We start from the raw sequence: 20,303 nt of genomic DNA, 5'->3' as shown, positions 1-20,303 counted from the left end.
AAGCACAGCGCACACATGGCAGTGTGGATGTTTTCTTGCACAAGAAGCCGTGAGTGTAGACATAGCCTGTTTGTGTCTGCCATTCTCACAAACACACACTGTCCTTCCCTCTCATCTACTAACCCAACACATACACGGGGGGTTGTTACTACTTTTACTGCTTGCAAAGTGGATTATTTTGACTGATCTTTGCATTTCATTACTCTCTTACACGTAAATTTAATTCTTTGACTAGTGAGCACTGGCTGTTGGGCCACTCCCAGGATGGGCAAGGCAGGACTTAAATCCACCGCCGTGTGCTCCCCAAGTGAATGTGCGAGCCCCTAGGCCACCCCAGAACCGTCAGGGCAACCCTTATCCTGGCAACCTAATGTGGGAGCCAGCTCCATCCGTGGGGTACCTGTCTGGCCTCTCTCAGGGTGGGTGAGACTCAAGCCCCCAACACTGTACTCCCCAGGCAGATGCTGTATCCCCTAGGCCACTCCAGAACCCACCCCACCTCCCTACCTTCAGGGCGTCCCCTCCCACACTCTGAACCCCTTGGCCCAAGACCAGAGCCTGCACCCCAACCCCCTACCCCAGCCTGGTGAAAGCGAATGAGATTCGGGGAGGAAGGGAAATGGAGTGAGCAAGGTGAGGCCTTGGTGAAGGGGCAGAGTAGGGCCAGGGCCTCAGAGAAGGAGCAGGAAGCAGGCCGGGCCAGGGGATTTGGGCTGGAGGTAGATCTTACATTGCACTTACATTGAAGAAGTGCTCTTGTGGTTATAAAGGTTGGAGAGCGCTGGGTTAGAGCTACTAGAACAGAGGTGGGCAAAAGGGCCTCCATTCGGGTTGCCAGGTGTCCGGTTTTCTACCGGACAGTCCAGTTTTTGGGGCCTCTGTCTGGTAAAAAAAATCCAGAAAATACCAGACACGTGCAATGTCCGGTATTTCCTGTTTTTCTGGCTGGGCACTGGATGGAAGCCTGGCGGGGGTTGAGGGAGGGGCTGGGAGGCGGGGCGCGATCGGCGCTGGGAGCCCAGGCTGCATCTGATGCCTTGAGGAGGAGGAGAAGCCCTGTCCCTGCTCCTGAGCGCATGGTGGAGCCGCAGCCAGACTCACTCGCGCTTCTCCGGACCGTGCGCGGGGCTGACAGTGCCTGGGATCTGCATGTGCCCAGGTCAGTCCTGCCCCCGCCCCTCCACTTCCCCGACCCTTCCCGACCAGCTCCACTGCCCCCGACCCCCTCCTGGCCAGCCCTGCTTCCTGCCGGCCGGTTCTCCTCCTCCCGATCTCCCCTGGCCAGCCGCGCTGCCTTGACCCCTCCCCCATCTGCCCAGGCCAGCCGCGCTGCCCACGAACCCTCCCCCATCTCCCCTGGCCAGCCGCGCTGCCTTGACCCCTCCCCCATCTCCCCTGGCCAGCAGCGCTGCCCACGAACCCTCCCCCATCTGCCCAGGCCAGCCGCGCTGCCTTGACCCCTCCCCCATCTCCCCTGGCCAGCCGCGCTGCCCACGACCCCTCCCCCATCTGCCCAGGCCAGCCGCGCTGCCCACGACCCCTCCCCCATCTGCCCAGGCCAGCCGCGCTGCCCACGACCCCTCCCCCATCTGCCCAGGCCAGCCGCGACCCCTCCCCCATCTCCCCTGGCCAGCCGCGCTGCCCACGACCCCTCCCCCATCTGCCCAGGCCAGCCGCGCGCTGCCCACGACCCCTCCCCCATCTCCCCTGGCCAGCCGCGCTGCCCACGACCCCTCCCCCATCTGCCCAGGCCAGCCGCGCTGCCCACGACCCCTCCCCCATCTGCCCAGGCCAGCCGCGCGCTGCCCACGACCCCTCCCCCATCTCCCCTGGCCAGCCGCGCTGCCCACGACCCCTCCCCCATCTGCCCAGGCCAGCCGCGCGCTGCCCACGACCCCTCCCCCATCTCCCCTGGCCAGCCGCGCTGCCCACGACCCCTCCCCCATCTGCCCAGGCCAGCCGCGCGCTGCCCACGACCCCTCCCCCATCTCCCCTGGCCAGCCGCGCTGCCCACGACCCCTCCCCCATCTGCCCAGGCCAGCCGCGCTGCCCACGACCCCTCCCCCATCTGCCCAGGCCAGCCGCGCTGCCCACGACCCCTCCCCCATCTGCCCAGGCCAGCCGCGCTGCCCACGACCCCTCCCCCATCTGCCCAGGCCAGCCGCGCTGCCCACAACCCCTCCCCCATCTCCCCTGGCCAGCCGCGCTGCCTTGACCCCCGGCCGCCAGCCCCGGCCCCCTGGGTCCCCCATCTCCTCCGGCCGGCCGCGGTGCCCCCGCTCCCGCCCTCTCCTGTGACCAGCCGCGCTGCCCCCGCCCCTCCCCCCATCAAGTGTGTCCGGTATTTTTTCTAAACCTACCTGGGAACCCGAGCCTCTATGGGCTGGACTCAGCCCACCCAGCAAGTTGATCCGGCCAGTGGAAGCCCTGTTGCTGCTCCCCCACCCCAGGCCAAACAGGGCCTGGCGGGGGGAAGCATGCGAAGTCTTCTCCCACCCTACCCCCACACTTAGAAGCACGGCACGCTCCTGGCAGGGCGGGAGGAGACTTCACGTGCTCCCCCCCCCACACACAATCCCAAGCCCTGATTGGCCATGGGGCAGGGATGGGGAGGACGTGAAGTCTCCTGCCCTGCGAGAGGCACAGCGCTTCTAAGCACTACACACCCCTTGCAGGATGGGGGCAGGATGGGAGGAGACTTTGCACACGCCCCCATCCCCAGGCCAATCAGGGCTTGGGGGCAGAGGGAGCGCGTGACGTTTCCTCCCACTGCAAGGGGCCGGCTGGCGGCTGATTCGAAGAGCAGCGCTCCCTGGCAGAGCAGGGCAGGGAGCCAGAGACTTCACGTGCTTCCCCTCCCCAGGCCCCGATTGAGCTGGGGGCAGCCGGGGGGAGCACACAAAGTCTCCTCCCACTGCCAGGGGCACGCTACTAGAGGGAACCGCCAGTTGTTCAGAACAGCGAGCGGGTGGGGGAGGGCAGGGGTCTGTGGGCGGGGAAGCCTGGAAATGTCCTGGCCCTGCCCTTCTGCCTCAGGCCCCACCCATTCCAGGGCAGCCCAAAGCCACTTCAAAAAATTCGGAAGTGGCTCCAGTCACAATGATTGCCCGAGAGCCTTCCCTAGCTTTACCCGCCAGAGGAGAGCTCCAAACCTTGGGCGGAACTGCCCCTTGGCCATTCATGTTGCCCTTCTCTGGACAGTAAACAGAGAGAAGTGGCTTCCATCCCCCATTCTTCTTGGAGATCAGGAACTAAGGGGAACAGAATTCCTTCCCTGAGGCTACATCTAGACTGCAAGCAGCTTTCGAAAGAGGCTTTTTCGAAAAAGAGCGTCTAGTCTGCAAAAAAGGCCACTTTTTTCAAAAAAAACCCTGTAGTCTAGACACACCCTTAATGTTGAAGTGGAATATTTCTGTGGCTTCCAGGAGGAAAAGGAAGTTTACCTCTTGTATGTAGCATTTACCAGAAACTGGATCAGATAGCCACCAGGAATAATTTCTAATACCCATCTGTTTGTCATTACAACCCTCCAGCTTTTGGAAAATGGTGTAGGCCAGTGTTTCTCAACCTTTTTTCATAAAGTACCCCTTTTTCAAAAAAAAATACCCCCAGTACCTACAGATTTCAGACACACAATTTTTTTTTCTACCATTGCAACACATTTGTGTAAACAACTTAATCATAGCTGGGCGAGTGATGAAATTTTTGGGTGTAAAAAGTACAAAAATAAACTGTAAAACTTATAACAAAAATTCAGTTTTCTCCAAATTTCAGTTGTGTTGACGTACCCCCCAGACTTCTCTTGAGTACCCCTAAGGGTATTCGTACCACTGGTTGAGAAACACTGGTGTAAGGCACTGAATATCTACGGAGGGAAACGAAGGACTTGACAATCCTGTAAAAAGAAACTTCACCTGAGGGATAGAGTTCAAAGTAAGGGCGGACGTTGCAGGGGCTGGGTTCCTGTGCTTGTCTCTTGGGTAGTGGCTTCTGAAGATGGTCTTACCCTACATCCCCATCTATGATGTTTTCTCTTGAGAGTAGGAGTATATAACGGCCCCGTGAGCAAAGCATCATCCTTGAGTCTTTGCAGGAGAGGAGAAACTCCTCTGTCTTCTCATGGAATAGGCTGGTGTACCAAAGGGCAAACCGACAGTCTCTGCTGCATCCACCACAGCCTGGAAGGAATTGTGGACATCAACTTAGGCCTGGAAGCAGAGTCTGTTCTACTCAGAGGGCTTGGCCTTAAATTCATAAAACTGTCGTAACTGGTTAAATCAGATTTAGCCAAGAGGGCCTGACTTTTCTGCCTCTCTCCAGTTTAGGTTATTAAAATTTCTAGAAAGTCAAGTCACTTATGTCCCTTATTGGAGAGAGTAGTCTTTGGGTGCTGTTGCTTGGACTGCTCTATAGCCACCTGAATCTCCAAAGAGTTCAGCAGTAGGGGAGAGTTTTCGTAAGTAAGGCTTCCCGACCCTCTCAGGAGCAGACGCACAACAAACAGGAGTGTGACAAACTGTCTTGGCTGGTCCATGATGGCCTCACTGATGTCGAAGGTCACTTGACTGGGACCAATAGGCTAAACTTCGATGAGGCTCCCAGACTGCATCAAAAGGAATCTGTAGTTCTGTCAGAAGCCAGTGCATGAGCTCTTGATATTGCTAGAATCGAGCCAGTAGAGATGGAGAAGATGGAGTTACCGCCTCAGCTACTGAAAAACTGCTCCCAGGACTGTCAAATCTCGCTGACCATCTTCCTCCAAATACTCTGACATGGTCAGTTGTGGATGACCAGGTAATGGCAAATAGGAATCGTGAACCAATCCTGGGTGACTAGGGTAGGTTTCCCATGGTACCCAATATTGCCAGTAGAATGGATCAGCCACTAGAAAAGGGCCCAGTAGCATGAGGATTTCGTGTCCCTTTGGCAATCATGTCTGATTAGAGGACTCCTGTCCCATTTCAGCTCTGTCCGATGTCAGAGAAACTCCTGCAGACCAGTGATTCGGTCCAAGAGAAAGCATTAACAGTACCGATGGCTGCACCTCGAGAGTAGGAAGGAAGAATGACTTTGCCTCCTTGAAATAGACTCTTCCTGTCTCACACAGAGATGGTCTCCATCAATGTTTTCTTTAACTTTTTCCATCCATGTACAGAATAAATTTTATGTGCACCAAGGCATGTGCGGATGTGCACCACCAACAGAAAAACATGCTGCGGCACTATGGGAGCTCTGCTATCCAGCTGGGCAACACCCGAATCTTTCCTGGGTGGCTGCCTAAGTGCTCAGCATACAGGGAACACTGGTCCCAATAGGGAGGATGAAGGCGGTCAGGAAAGAGCAAGGATGTCCTGCAAGGACACACAGATCTCCGACTGTCCCAGAATCAGAGGAGAGTCTGTTGGTGGTGCTTTGGACCTGGAGGTTCCTTGGTCACCATGGCAGTCAGTTCCCTCTGGGACCAAGTTGCTACTTGTATATTGACTCTTGAAGTGGACCAGAGCAACCCTCGGGGAGCCTTTTATTCCGAGTCTTCACCATCAGAGTCAATGTGTGTGGAACTGCTGGACGTAAACTCATGTGCACTTCCTTCTCCTGCGTAGACTGATTCAGGCTAAAGTCCTTAGTGCCTGTATCTGCCAGATCTGACTCGGACAGGACTGGAGAAGGATCCTTCCTCTTCAGGGCAGCTGGAGACAAAGATGGCTTGTCTATGACAGTGCCCCTTACTCTCGTGGGAAGCTTTCTCCAAAGGCTTAACAGCTTAGCCTCCATCCCCCACTAGTGCTTGGAGGGCTGCTATCAGTTTAGTGAGTCTGACTTAAGGGGGGAGGAGAGTCCCCAACCCAGATCCGAGAGGCTTTGTTACCTTTTCCATCAAATATTTTCTGAGTCTTAGTTCCTGCCCCAGTGAGTTCTGTGAATGTGAAGCTGGAGAGGCATCAGCCCGCATCACTCTGTATGCCCTCCATCGGGAGCATGAGGAAGAGCTACAACACATCTTCAGGCCAATGGATCTGGCTTGTAAAAAATCTAAAAATTCCAGACTCGGGTGCATGGTGCACACGGAGACCGTCACTCCAGGGACTACTGCTTACTCACACTTGACTGCAATGCCAGAGTAAGGATGGAAGATGGATGCCGTCCGAACAGCTGACATATCAAAATCGGGGATGGGTAGATACATGAATGGATAGACAATGCATGTCAAATATTTCTTAACCCCTTTATGCAAAGGACAATGTGTATCAAGAACAGCTCACGCCAAACATCCCAACATGTATGTAACATTTTAGGTACTCAGAAAAGCAACAGAAGCCGTGTTACAGGGAATTCCTGTCTGACTGGAGCTCCTCACCTGTTTGTTAGGATGCGACCTATCGAAGCCCAAAACAAGGTCAGGGATCCTACTGTGCAACAGGAGATCTGCAGCTCTGAATGGAATGGAGAAGCCCTGAACAGTGTTGCAGAAGTCCATGGTGATCCAGAGGTACTGGGTATAGGCATCCACAAAGATGTACTGCAGAACAGGAGGTGGGTTGGGGCAGGGAGGGAGACAAAAAACAAGCAGTCAGCCAATGAGAATGATAAGCAGAAGACGCTTTAACTGTACAGAATAAGGAAGTCATTGGCAGTGGAATATGGTGTACAAAGATGGTGCAGGAAAGCTTACTATCTAATCTGCAATCTAATCTGCAATACTCATGCTAGCAGAACTGGAGCTGAGCCACCTGTGATGTTCAGTCTGACACAGCCTCTCCTACAGGTGATAGCACCTGTAAAAGGCAAGAGCACCCTCTTGGGACCTAGCCACTGCATAAGAAACATGCTAGGGTCAATTTTACAAAGAGAGGAAAAAAGGAAGCCTGGCTGCTTTTTACTCCTATAAGTGCCTGCTAAGGTGCGCGCCTGCATGGCCATGCACAAAAAATTCTTCCCCACCCACCTCCTCTGGAGAGCTGCGCAGCAGCACTCGCAGGCAGGCAGCTGCTCCAGTGGCCAGGAACGTGTGTGAGATTAAATTGGGTACCACAGTGGCACAAATCCAAACCAGCCCACATGACCTCAAATTAGTGCACAAGCCAAAACTCTCTCCACTTATGGTTGGAAAATCTTGGAACACTGCCTGTAAGCACTGCAGAATCAGAGTGTCTGCCATCCCTCACACCAGCATCGGGACTGTTAACTAAGTTTCAGTTGCAGGGCCAAGGAAAACCTGCGCAACTACACCAGGCCTTGGCAAAATACGTCCCAAGGGCTGGGTTCAGCCCGACAAGCCACTGGATCCAGCCTGTGAATGCTGAGGGGAGCCTCAGACAGGCTCACCGCTTGCCTCACCCCACCTGCACGCTGCTCAGAAATGTGGTTGTGGGGCAGTTTCACTTTAAAAACTGAGACCAGAGGGGAGGGGGGAAAGCATCAAAAGCTGCTCCCGCCCCCAGCACAATAAGAACATAAGAACGGCAGTACTGGGTCAGACCAAAGGTCCATCTAGCCCAGTATCCTGTCTGCCGACAGTGGCCAGCTCCAGGTGCCCCAGAGGGGGTGGACCGAAGACAATGATCAAGTGATTTGTCTCCTGCCATCCCTCTCCAGCCTCTGACAGACAGAGGCCAAGGACGCCATTTTATCCCCTGGCTAATAGCCTTTTATGGACCTAACCTCCGTGAAATTATCTAGATACTCCGATTGGTCAGCATCTGGGAGCTGCCTGTTTTGATAAAAGGCAGTGAGGAAGCACAAGGGGCTCCCAGATATTCACAGAGCACATGGCTGCAGCCTGTGCAGGGGCAGGGAAGGCAAGGAGGCTGATTCAGGAACTGGCTGCTGGGTCTCCTGGCCAGAGCCTGCCTCTGGCACCCCAGCTCCTGCCTTCCCCAATCCTCTGCCCCCTACTTCTGCCTCCTACTCCACATATCCAAATCCTCAGCCCCCTTCCTGCACCCATACCCCCTCCCAGATCCAGCACTCCAATCCCCTGCCCCAAATCACAGTCCACCCCTGCCCTGGCTCACAACTCAAACCCCTGCACCTTCTCCTGTATCCCAATTATTTGCCCTAGGTCACAATCCCACCCCCTGAACCCCAGCCCCCTGCCCTAAATCAGAACTGCCTCCTTCACCCAAACTCCCTCCCTTATCCAAGCTCCCTTCTGCACCCAACCTCCATCCCAGACCCCACACCTCCTCCGTTAATATCATGGAAGAGTGCAGCCCTCAACCACTTTCCAAATTCTTTGAGTGCCCCCCCATCAAAAGTTATTGTCCACCCCTGAACTACACCAATGCTAAGGGAGTTGTACAGGTGCAACTAGGCGGAACTTGGAGATGGACATTCTCTTTCTCTGTCTCGGATCCTATATTAGGGGCCTGTCTTGTCCCAAGTGTACACAAGCCAGAAAGGTTCCAGCCTGACTGTCTGATCCCAGGATGAGTTTTCAGGGCTGGGATTTAGAAAAAAAAATCCACATTTTTTCCCTTGGAAACTTGGCAAACTTGAGTTGGAGTTACTGGGGCACAATTAAATAGAATGACACAATGAAGTAACATGACATTAACCTCTTCCCCTCCCCGGGTGGGGAGTGCTGCAGAGGAAGGCAGGAGACTAGGGATGGGTGAAGGCATGCTGACTGATTACCCACGCCAACACTGTGTGCTGGAAAGCTGAACATGAACTTTGCTGAGTTTGTGTTCCACTCCCAAGTGTGGAGTGCAAGAGAAGCCTTCGGGAGGGGGCTGCACACTACGGAGGGGTCATGGCCCTCACCCAGCACACAGGAATTACATAGTTTCTGTTGTATCTAGCACACCCTATGTACTGGAATTGTTACTCACACACCTGTTGAACCCTTCACTGTTCTTGCCTCTAAGCCTTCATCCACACCATCCCATCTCCACCTTCAAGGAATCACTAAACCCGCCTCTTCTAGGAAGCGTTTGAGCTCAGCTGTCTTGTTTGCATCATCTGTCACCTTTTGCCTTTTAACTTTAAACTCTGCAGGGGGGGGGGGAGGTGGGAATCTGTTATCTGTTTGCCCCCACTCCGTGGCACAATTTGCTTTTACAGAGCATACAAATGGCACATAACAATAACAAAACTGCCTTGACTCCTACTAGAGAAACTATGAACAAGTCCATTTTCTTGATTAAATTCAATGTACAACTCTCAAGAGACAAATATTTTCTCTCGGCTGTAAATCTTGGAGCTATTGCCTTCAACACTAAGATAACAAAGAACATTATGTTAAGACAACAATTTCTATTTGCAGTTGCAGGAGCTGAGTGCTTTCCTGACCTATCAGGAAGGTTGTCCCATTAAAAAACACCTAACCAGACAGGTTGGTCTAGTCAACTGCACAGTGAAGTGAAACTCAGGAGACTTGGATTCTATTCACACTGGTCTGCTAGGTTACCTTGGACAAATCACTTTAATGTTCCGTACCTCAGTTTCCCCATATATAAAATGAGGGTAATGATACTGACCTCTCTTTAAAGCACTTTGAGATCTACTGTTTAGTAGTGCTAAATAACAATTACATATCATTGTTCCAGCTCACAGACTAAGACCAGAGAGAAGTCAGAGAAGAGTACAATAAAAAGAACATTCTATAATTGACAAGATACACTATAGCTAGCATGGCACACCTGAGTTTTTAAGACAGACTTAAAACACTTTATTTATTTAGATTATTTAGGATCTGTACTAGTGTAACTATTCCAGTTAGGGGTATGAATATTTACCAATATCATTAAGCTGGTACATAAAGAATGGATGAAGTTCTACTGGTTTACAGATGTGTTTATATACCAATCACGTATTCTCCTTCATGTTCAGTCACACAAGTTCTTTATACTGGGGTAGTTGTGTGGTGGGGAAGCCTTATATACTTTTGCTTGTTCACTTCTTACCCTTTTGTTGTCAGCAGGGCTGTGGTAGAACTGTGAGATGGCCACATCACTGGTGTTTCCTGCCCCAAAGCTGAATTTCTGTGATATCTTTTTAAACGTCTTCCCGTAATCGTTCGACACATAAACCTGCAAAGGAAAACAACCCTGCTGTTATGGAGACACAGGTTTAATTTCCATGATGGCACTCCCTGCCTCTCACATGAGAACAATGGCTTCTTAAAGCATGCAACTATAGGGAAAAAACCAGGATGCAGAAGGGACAGAATCTACTCTCTTCTCCAGGGGCAATAGCAATGTTGGAAACCAAAGGTAATACACACAGGGGATAATGCACAAAGGCGAAGACAGAGAGGCTATTACATCATGAGAGCTGTACGCTCTGCACAGCCTGTGCGCCAAACCCCTAATCCAATATTGTTTATTGTAACCATGTTGGGCCCAGGATATTGGACAAACAAGAGACGTGAGGTAATACTGGATCATATTCTGTTAGGAAAAGAGACAAGTTTTCAAACTACAAAGACCTAAAAAAGAGCTCTGTGTAGCTTGAAAACTGGTCTTTCACCAACATACTTTGGGCCAATAGAAGGCATTACTAACTCCAGGTCTACACAAAAGGGAAAAGCTGAATCAAGATACATAACACTAGCTATGTTAATTACATAGCTGGAATTGACATACCTTGATTCAAGTTTCCCTGCCATCTCCACAACAGGAGGCAGACGGGAGCAAAAACTCCCATCGGCTTCCCTTACTTCTTGCAGGAGCAGGAGTACCGTCCCCTGAGTACCAGCACCTTCTAAGTTCAATTTAACAGGTTTTTACTAGACCTGATAAATCGAACTCAGAAGATTGATCGATTCTGCTTAGTGAAGATATGGACTCACTCACCTTATCCGACAGACAGAGCTGAAGTAATTTTCTAAGCAAACTACTGCAATTATTTTTATCCAGCTGGCAGAACAGCCAAGAGGCTATCTACTTCCTCCCTCCAGCCAAAATCAACACAGGTGCTGAAGTGTTCATGAATATTCTGCATGATCGCAGTATCTAGTACCTCCAGTGATGGACAAGGACCCCATTGTGCTAGGCTCTATACAAATACAGAGCCAAAAGACATCCCTGCCTGTGACATGGTGGTCCTCCCACACCCATCTCAGAAAAGAGCCATAAAAAAGTCCTCCAAGAGGCTGGCGCAGCTTTGGAGGAACTAGCCAATCAGGGACCAGGGAGGCCTACAAAGAGAGCTGCAAAGCAGAGCAGTAATTAGTGCACGGCAGAGCTCAAGCAGTGCAGACTGTGAGGCTGGCTGGCTGGCTGAGGAAGTGATCTCCAGGAGGGAAAGCCCTGGAGACACCATTCTCTCCAAGTGGGGAAACAGAATGAGAGAGACTAGACAAGAGGGCACGGAGATGGGTCCCTGTTAAAGGTCTACGCTGAAGGGGTTTGTATTTCACACAGGGTGTGACTTGGCCAAAGGACTGAGTAGCTGAAGACTTTCTGCATAAGGGAGTGCAGGCAGATGCACTCGGCCAGATGGGGGCGCTCACAGAGGTGAGTGCCACCCTGTTACACTTCCCCAAGGAGTGTACAGTTACTTACCAATCCTGTAGAGATGTAAGCGATGGTTTTGTCTAGGTGCCTGGGATGGGACACAGACCTTTCCCCCTCAGCCTTTCTTGCCCACAAATGTTGAATTCATCACAGCAAATTAGGCATTTGCCATTCTGTGGATTGGTACCACAGCAGTGTATTTGCTCACCCTGCCCTGCACCTGGAGCAGTCATTTATGCCAGTGCAAAATGAACACCAAGCGCTGCTTCTTGAGTGGGGCAGTGCTTTTACACCTGCTTTCCAGGTGTCCGCGGCTGCCCAAGAGCAGGGCAGTGGTGAATCTGGCCTAAAAACTGTAATTAGTAAATGATGGTTTTTATTTTACTGCACCAATATGAATCAAGCATGAGCCAGAATAAGCCAGAAGTAATCACCCTGTTTCATGCCCTCTGCGAAAGGGCCTCAGATTAGTTCATTCCGGGCAGGGGTCCACCTTACAATAACTGCCATAACAAATGGCACTCTGCTGCCTCTTCCTGGCAGGCTGAGCTGCCTGGCCAGTGATTTAATGAGGCTGGGACAATGAATGCCCTTTTCCCTCCAGATCCAGGTTGAAGCACATTGGCAGCTGAGGCCAGATTGGTGAGGCCTGCATGGCTCTCAGTCAGTGGGAAGAGAACGCTACATTTCTAGAGCTATCCATCTGCCACCTTTCGCCAGTATGAAATTCACTGAAACAGAACTGAACTGTTCTAGCTAGCAAGTTAATGCAGTGAAGGAGGTAGTGCCACCACAAACACACCGAGGTTATCAGATGGCCAGTTAAACACTGTGTGGTGTAAGAGGAAGACTAAATAGTGTTGTTCTACTGCGCTATAGGGAATTTGAATCCATATAGAGATATGGGGTCTTTGCAGAAATTGGAAGGAAGCACAGGCTTTGAAAGCTGAACCTTGTGACACCTTGATGGGACAAATATCCCCTCCTCCCTAAAAAAAAGACATCAAGGAAACTCCAAGTCAAGGCTTTGTTTTCTATTCCCTATGTCATATTAGCAGCACTAAGTCAAGGACATTTACAAGCAATGGAATTCACAGATCACTGGGACTCAATCTGCCTACCTCCACAGGTTCAACCGTTGAGCTGACCCTACCAGAATTTGAATCTATGGAGAAAGAAAGTCTAAATTCCTTAAAGTCTAGACAAATAAGACATCTTCTTTCAAGCATATAACAGAGCAGCACGCTCTTACCAAGTGGCAAAATAGAGAAAAGCATGTCACCTCTCATAAAAGTACATTCAATGCTTTCATCATAATAATAAAAAAATCCACATACTTACATCACTTTTCTTAGGCCGCAATAATCCCAGGCTGTCTCTAGCCAAGGCCACAATCACATTGCTCTTTTCTCCTGCCCAATGAACGACCATCTGATTGTGAGAATCATTCAGGCTAACCTGAAATACAAATTAAATGTATATAAAATGGTTACCCAAGACAATGGACTTAGAAACACACAGACAGCTCCCACATGAGTCAATTGCTTTCTTGCCTTCCTATGAACGTGAAAGGTTGGAGAAACGTGTTTGCAGTAGCTGATTTAATTCATATAAGTAAACGGAACATTCGATGTAACTGAGAAGACACTAACACACAGTTGGTTGGCTTTAGGACTATGTCCTTGAAGGATTGCACAGCTCCAGGACTGATGCCTTAACAGAGTACAAGGGTTCTCTAGGCCACCTGTTCATATTCAGATCCAGTCAGTGGGGACAGGGAGTTGTAATTCTCAGCTATTTGGATGCCTCTGAGAAATGATTTCGAAGGTGCCTTGCTGCATCACAAAAGAATGTCTTCAAAACTGGTTCCACTCAAATGACAGGCCCCCAAAAGTACAAGGCAGGATTTAAGCACATGGGCAGGTCCAGTGATTTCTCTTCCTCATGCTGTGGGGGGAGGCTTCAGTGGCCAGAGGCGTAGCATATTAGCAAGAAGCAATGTTTGGGAAGCTTACATTACAGCTATCTGTCCTATGGATTCAGTCAGCAGTGTTGTGTAGCCAGTGCCTCTCTTCAGTACTAATGTTCATGCTGTTTTTTCCTAAGAACAAGAGTTCCTTAGTCAATGCACACAGTACACAAGTACCCTGACCAAGCATAAAAGAAAAAGCCAAGAGTACTTCATATCTAAAAATCACTACAGGTTACTCCGACCCAGACCCATCAGTCTATGCAATTGTGTATCTCAGATCCATTGTTCTTCTGCTCCCCAAGAGACCAGGTACAAAAGCTGGCCAACCGCAATTATGTCAGATGGGTGCCAGCAATTGTATCCCGGAGCAACCTAATGCCAATGAAAGGTGAGAACATGACAGATACACATGCTGCCATTCAACCAGAAAGACAGCTTAGAACAGTGGTGAGCTATCTGCAGCTCAACGGTCAGACGCAATCCATCAGGGTTCTATGTGTGGCCCAGGAGACATTTTGTTTATTGTTGCTCACTCACAGGATTGCCACATTCCGCTGGTTTCTGACCATGACACTTTTTTTCCTACTGGTATTACTAACGTGACATGCACATAAAGCAAGGTCATGTGAAGTGAGGTGTGTGCTGATTTACAGCCAATGTTGTGTGCAGAGCCATGCCCTCCCTCTGCATCCAATCAAAGCGTTGCTATGATTCAGTCGGCACATCCCACAAATTCGAGGTAGCCGAGCGCAGATAGCAAAACTACTCTGTTGCTACACTTCAAAGGCAAAAGCACTACGGGGAGCATGGGGCCAGCGGGGGACTCAAGCAGTTCCCTGCGGGCCCCGTAATCCCCGCGGCATTCAAAGCGGCAGCGCCGCATGGAGCCCAGGGTCCCCAGGTGACCCCAGGCTCCATGCAGCATTGCTGCTTTGAAATGCTATGAGGAGCCCAGAGTCAGACTCCATGTGGCATTTCAAAGCAGCAGGGCCGCATGGAGCCCGGAGTCACTGGGCAAGTCGCCATCTGACCCCAGGTTCCACACGGCGCTGCCGCTTTGAAATGCCACATGCAGCCTAAGCCAGCTGGGGGCTTTCAAAGCAGCAGTGCCGTGTGAAGCCTGGGTTCTGACCCCAGCTCCACATGGTGCTGCAACTTTGAAGCATCCCTGCTCCCCCCCCCCCGGCCCCCGCTGCCTTTTCCTGATAGAGGCAGCAAGGGGGAAGAAGGGAAGCGACAAGTCACCTAGCATGTCGACTAACCAATAACCATTTGCTTATCAGATAGTCGGCTAGTCGTTCACATCCCTAACTTGAAACAGTCAATTCCTCACCACCCTCAAGTTGCTCTAGCAACTTTAAAATATTTCTAGCCATGGAGGTTAGCACTGAGACCAGGTCTATGCTCGACCTAGCCCCTCGGCTTAAGGTACACAACTCCAACTAAGTAGAACACATAGCTAGAGTCGACTTACCTGAGCTTGGCAGCATTGCCACAGCAGAAGGCTGATGGGAGAAAATACTCCCATTGGCTTCCCTTACTCCTCACAAGAGCAGAAGTACTGGATGCCTGCAGGGGAGCTCTCTGAATTCGATTTAGCAAGTCTTACCCTTACTCGCTAAATTGAACTCCAGAAAATCGATTACTGCAATCTTCCTTTTAGTGTAGACAAGGCCTAAGATCATTACTGGCACTCCAATTCATAGAATCATAGAACACTTAAACTGGAAGGGACCTCAAAAGATCATCAAATCCAGTCCCCTGCCTTCATGGCAGGACCAAGCACAGTCTATATCATCCCTGACTGACAGATGTCAATTTAACCTGCTCTTAAATATCTCCAGTGATAGAGTTTCCACAACCTCCCTAGGAAATGTATTCCATTGTTTAACTACCCTGAGTTAGGAACTTCTTCCTAATGTCCAACCTAAACCTCCCTTGCTGCAGTTTAAGCCCATTGCTTCTTGTCCTATCCTCAGAGGCCAAGGAGAACAATTTTTCCCCCTCCCATCCTTTTAGATACCTGGAAACCGCTATCATGTCCTCTCTCAGGGTATGTCTCAAGAGACACGAGGAGTAACGGTAGTTCGAATTAGAGAGCCTAATTCGAACTACCTACTCCGTGCCAGGTGTAGCCATGGGCACGGAGTCCACACTAAGGGGGATTTAAAAATGGTGGCGCCCGGGAAGATGCAAATGAAGCTCAGGATATTTAAATCCCGGGCTTCATTTGCAACTTCGAATGCCTACATTAGCCACCCTAGTTCGAACTAGGGTGGCAGTGTAGACATACCCTCAGTCTTCTCTTTTCCAAAATAAACAAGCCCAATTCCTTCAGCCTTGCCTCATAGCTCATAGTTTCTACCTCTTAATCATTTTTGTTGCTCTTCCCTGGACCTTCTCAATTTCTCCACGTTTCTTGACATGTGATGCCTAGAACTGGACACAATACTCCAATTGAGGCCTAATCAGTGCAAAGTAGAGCAGAAGAATGACTTCTCGTGTCTTGCTCACAAAGCTCCTGTTAATGCATCCGAGAAACATGTTTGCTTTTTTTGCAACAGTGTCAGACTGTTGACTCCTAGGGTATGTCTACACTAACTCCCTAGTTCGAACTAGGGTGGTTAATGTAGGCAACCAGAGTTGCAAATGAAGCCCTGGATTTGAATTTCCAGGGCTTCATTTGCATATTGCCGGACGCCGCCATTTTTAAATGTCCGCTAGTGCGGACTCCATGCCCGCGGCTACACGGGGCACGAACTAGGTAGTTCGGATTAGGCTTCCTATTCCGAACTACCATTACTCCTCGTGGAACGAGGGGAGAGAGGGGAGGGGAGGCGCGCACTGGGGCTCCCCTCCTCTGCTGGGGAGGAGGTAGGAGTCCTGAGGGGAAGCGTGCACCGGGGAGAGCGGGAGGAGTCCTGGGGGGAAGTGTGTACATCGGGGCTCCCCTTCTCTGCGGGGGAGGAGGTAGGAGTCCCGAGGGCAAGCGCGCACCGGGGAGGGGGGAGGAGTCCCGGGGGGAAACGCACACCGGGGCTTTCCTCCTTTGCGGGGGAGGGGGGAGGAGTCCCAGGAGGAGGCTCTTGCCAGAGCTTCCCTCCTCGGGGGGGGGGGGGGGGGGGAGAGGCGCATGCCAAGCATTCCCTGCCCCAGCCAACACCCTGGCCCCTGTTCCCACTGGCACTCTGCTCCCACTGGCACCCTGTCCCCACCCCAGCACCCTGTCCCTTGCCTCCACTGACACCCTGTCCTCTGCCCCAGGCCCTTGCGCCAGAACCCACTGGCCCTCTGGTCCTTGCCCCAGCCCCCTGTCACTTGCCCCAGCACCCAGTCTCCTGCCCCAGCACCCACTGGCACCCTACCCAGCACCCCGTCCCTTGTTCTGGTACCCCCTGACCCTTCCCCAATACCATGTGCCCTGCTCCCACCAGCACAGTTGGGGCCACATTAGTGAGGCTTGTGGGGGGTTTGGAGTTTTTATTTTGCATCTCACTTGTGTGGCCCCAACTGACTTTTCTGTGGGTCAGTGACACCCGACCCAAAACAGGTTCCCTGCCCTTCTCAGAAATAAAGACAACGTAGAAACTTTTTGTGTTTGACATCGTATTTTATTTGAAAATGAAACCTGGCCAACAAACCCCCAGTTGGGGCCAAGCCCCCACCTGGCCACAGCATCATAACACTCCAGCGCTCTCCTTTCCCCCAGATCCTTGAGCTGAACCTATCATACAATGAAACCCCCTGCCCTCACATACACTAACCCAAATTCTTGCACCCTCATATCCACATGCCTGTGGCTTGCTTAGTACCCTAACCCTACATCTGACCCCAACACTGGCCCGCCTGAAGCCCCCTCCCCAATCCAGCATCCCCTTCTCCACCTCCTCCTGCATCCAGATGTTTTCCCAGAGCTTGCATCTCTCACTCCTTCCCACACCCAAATCCCTCATTCCCACCCCAGTGCCTACACATCCTGCTTCCACCCAGCGAGGGTAAGGCTACACTGCAGGGCTACGTCTACACTGGCCCCATAATACGGAATAGTTATGCAAAGCAGATAAGTCAGAATAGGGAAATCCACGGGGGATTTAAATATCCCCCGTGGATTTAAATAAACATGTCCGCCGCTTTTTTTCCGGCTTGGGGAAAAGCCGGAAAAAAGCATCTAGACTGGCGCGATCCTCCGGAATAAAGCCCTTTTCCGGAGGATCTCTTATTCCTACTTGCAAGTAGAAATAAGATATCCTCCGGAAAAGGGCTTTAAATTCGAACTAACGGAGCGCTAGTGTAGCGCCTATGAAAGTTAGTTCGAACTAACGTCTGTTAGTTCGAACTAAAATTGTAGTGTAGACATACCCGAGGAGAATAGAGAGGAAGGGGTGGGGTGGTAGATCTTGGCTTGTTCTGTCATTTAAAAAGAGATCTTGGTCATAAAAAGGTTGGAGACCACTGCTCTATGCCATCATCTAAATCATTGATGAAGATATTGAACAGATCCAGTCCCAAAACAGACCCCTGCAGAACCTCACTTGTTATGCTCTTCCAGCATGACTGTGAACTGTTAATAACTACTCTTTGAGGGTAGGTCTACACTACAGCCCTAATTCGAACTAACTTAGTTCGAATTAGTTAATTCGAACTAAGCTAATTCGAACTAACGTATCTAGAACTAAAAACTAGTTCCAATTAGCGTTTGCTAATTCGAACTAGCATGTCCACATTGAGTGGACCCTGAACCAGGCTTACGGATGGCCGGAAGCAGTGCCGGCAGGGCATCAGAGGAGGACTTAGAGCGTGGAGATGCTGTCTCAGGCTAGCCGAGGGCTGTGCTTAAAGGGTCCCGACCCCCACCCCGGACAGACAGTTCTCAGGGGTGCCCCGCTTGCAAAGCAGCCCTAGCTTGGATTGCCCGGACTACCCACACTGGGCACATCACACCACTCGGCCATCAGCCCGGCTGCACTTGCCGCAGGCTGCCATCTGGGGAGAGGGGGCAATTGGGGGGCTGCAGGAGAGCTTCCACCCCCAGAAGCCCGCAGAGCCAGCCCAGTCCTCCCCATCGAGGGCTCGTGCCCCATTCCTCCCTCACCTCCTTCCACTTACCATTCCCTAGCCCCTCTTCTTGATGTACAAAATAAAGATAACGTGTCTTCCAAAATGGAATCTGTCTTTATTGAACAAAACTGGGGGAGACTGGGAAAAGGAGGTGGGAGAGAGGAAGAGAGAGGCTGGGAGAGGGGAGGGCAACTAAAATGATCAGAGGTTGGGAGGCTAAAGAGACTGGGACTTTTCAGCTTAGAAAAGAGGAGACGGAGGGGGGACAGGATAGAGGTCTCTAAAAGCAGGAGTGGGGTGGAGAGGGTGCATACAGAAAAGTTCTTCATTAGTTCCCATAATAGAAGGACTAGAGGACACCAAAGGAAAGGAATAGGTAGCAGGCTTCAAACTAGTAACAGAAAGTTGTTCTTCACAAAGCAAAGAGTCAACCTGTGGAACTCCTTGCTGCAGGAGGCTGTGAAGGCTACAACTAGAACAGAGTTTAAAGGGAAGTGAGATCAAGTCATGGAGGTTGAGTCCATGGAGTGGTATTAGCCAGGGGGTAGGAGTGGTGTCCCTGCCCAAGGTTTGTGGAAGGCTGGAGAGGGATGGCACGAGACAAATGGCTTGGTCACTGTCTTCGGTCCATCCCCTCCAGGGTCCCTAGGGTTGGCCGCTGTCGGCAGACAGGCTACTGGGCTAGATGGACCTTTGGTCTGACCCAGGACGGCCATTGTAAGCTCAGGGCTCAGGGTCGGGGGTCTCAGTGGACCACCTTGATTCTCTTGCACACCTGCTCCTGGGTGGCCAGGCTAGCAGCTCTCCTGCCCTAGCTGGCCACTTTCCTGTGCCTAGTGCGGAGATCGTGGACGAGGTCCACGATGTCCGCACTAGCCCAGGTGGGTGCCTGCCTCTTGCAGTCCCGGGCAAGCTCCTGGGAGCCGCCAGCCTGGTCCCGGGAAGAGGGGGAGGGCTGGGGGGCATCGGGTGGGTGGCTCGATCCGTGCCAGGTGCAGGGTCTTCTGGCTGGGTGCTGGCAGGCTTGCACCTGGCACGGGCACCGTAGCCAGCCCGTGCCCCTTTAAGAGGTCCGGGGCCGGGAGGGGGGCAGTAGAGTTTCCCTAGTGTTGGCCAGAGTGGCCACCAGGGAAACCTGGGAAGGGCTAGCCTCCCACTAGTTCGAATTAAGGGGCTACACACCCCTTAATTCGAAGTAGCTAGTTCGAACTAGGCTTAATCCTTGTGGAATGAGGTTTACCTAGTTCAAACTAAGCGCTCCGTTAGTTCGAATTAAATTCGAACTAGCGGAGCGCTAGTGTAGCGCCTATCAAAGTTAGTTCGAACTAACTTTGTAGTGTAGACATACCCTGAGAACCAGTCAGTTATGCACCCACCTTATAGAAGTCCCATCTAAGTTGTATTTGCCTAGTTTATTGATAAGGAGGTCATGTGACACTATCAAATGCCTTACTAAAGTCTAGCTATACCATGTCCATCACTTCTCCCTTATTCACAAGACTTGTTATCCTATCAAACAAAGCTATCAGATTGGCTTGACATGATTTGTTCTTTGCAAATCCATGCTGGCTGTTACTTATCACCTTATTGTCTTCCAGATATTTGCAGATGAATTCCTTAATTACCTGCTCCATTATCTTTCCTGACACTGAAATTAAATTGGGTTTCTGTAGTTTCCTGGGTTTTTTTTATTTCCCTTTTTATAGATGGGCACTAGATTTGCCCTTTGTCTTCTGGAATCTCTCCTGACTTCCCAAAGATGATAGCTAAAGGCTCAGATACCTCCTCCATCAGCTCCTTGGGTATTCTAG

At 51.3% G+C, this 20,303-nt stretch overlaps 1 protein-coding gene across 2 annotated transcripts in view; it reads right to left on the bottom strand.

Moving 5' to 3' along the window:
• Positions 1-20,303, bottom strand: part of SORL1 (sortilin related receptor 1) — a 156,875-nt gene that overhangs the window by 107,607 nt on the left and 28,965 nt on the right. For both annotated transcript variants that reach the window (XM_075909722.2, XM_075909723.2), the window contains exons 2-4: positions 12,804-12,920; positions 9,909-10,034; positions 6,359-6,520 (exon numbers count right to left, since the gene is read on the bottom strand). In XM_075909722.2, the coding sequence (XP_075765837.2) occupies positions 6,359-6,520; positions 9,909-10,034; positions 12,804-12,920 (405 nt within the window). The remainder of the gene's footprint in view (positions 1-6,358; positions 6,521-9,908; positions 10,035-12,803; positions 12,921-20,303) is intronic.

Source organism: Pelodiscus sinensis, chromosome 25 (assembly GCF_052426305.1).
Source record: "Pelodiscus sinensis isolate ZL-2025 chromosome 25, ASM5242630v1, whole genome shotgun sequence".
Classification (NCBI taxonomy): domain Eukaryota; kingdom Metazoa; phylum Chordata; order Testudines; family Trionychidae; genus Pelodiscus; species Pelodiscus sinensis.
Note: the sequence above shows the minus strand (reverse complement) of the source record. Positions and strands in the feature narration are given on the sequence as shown.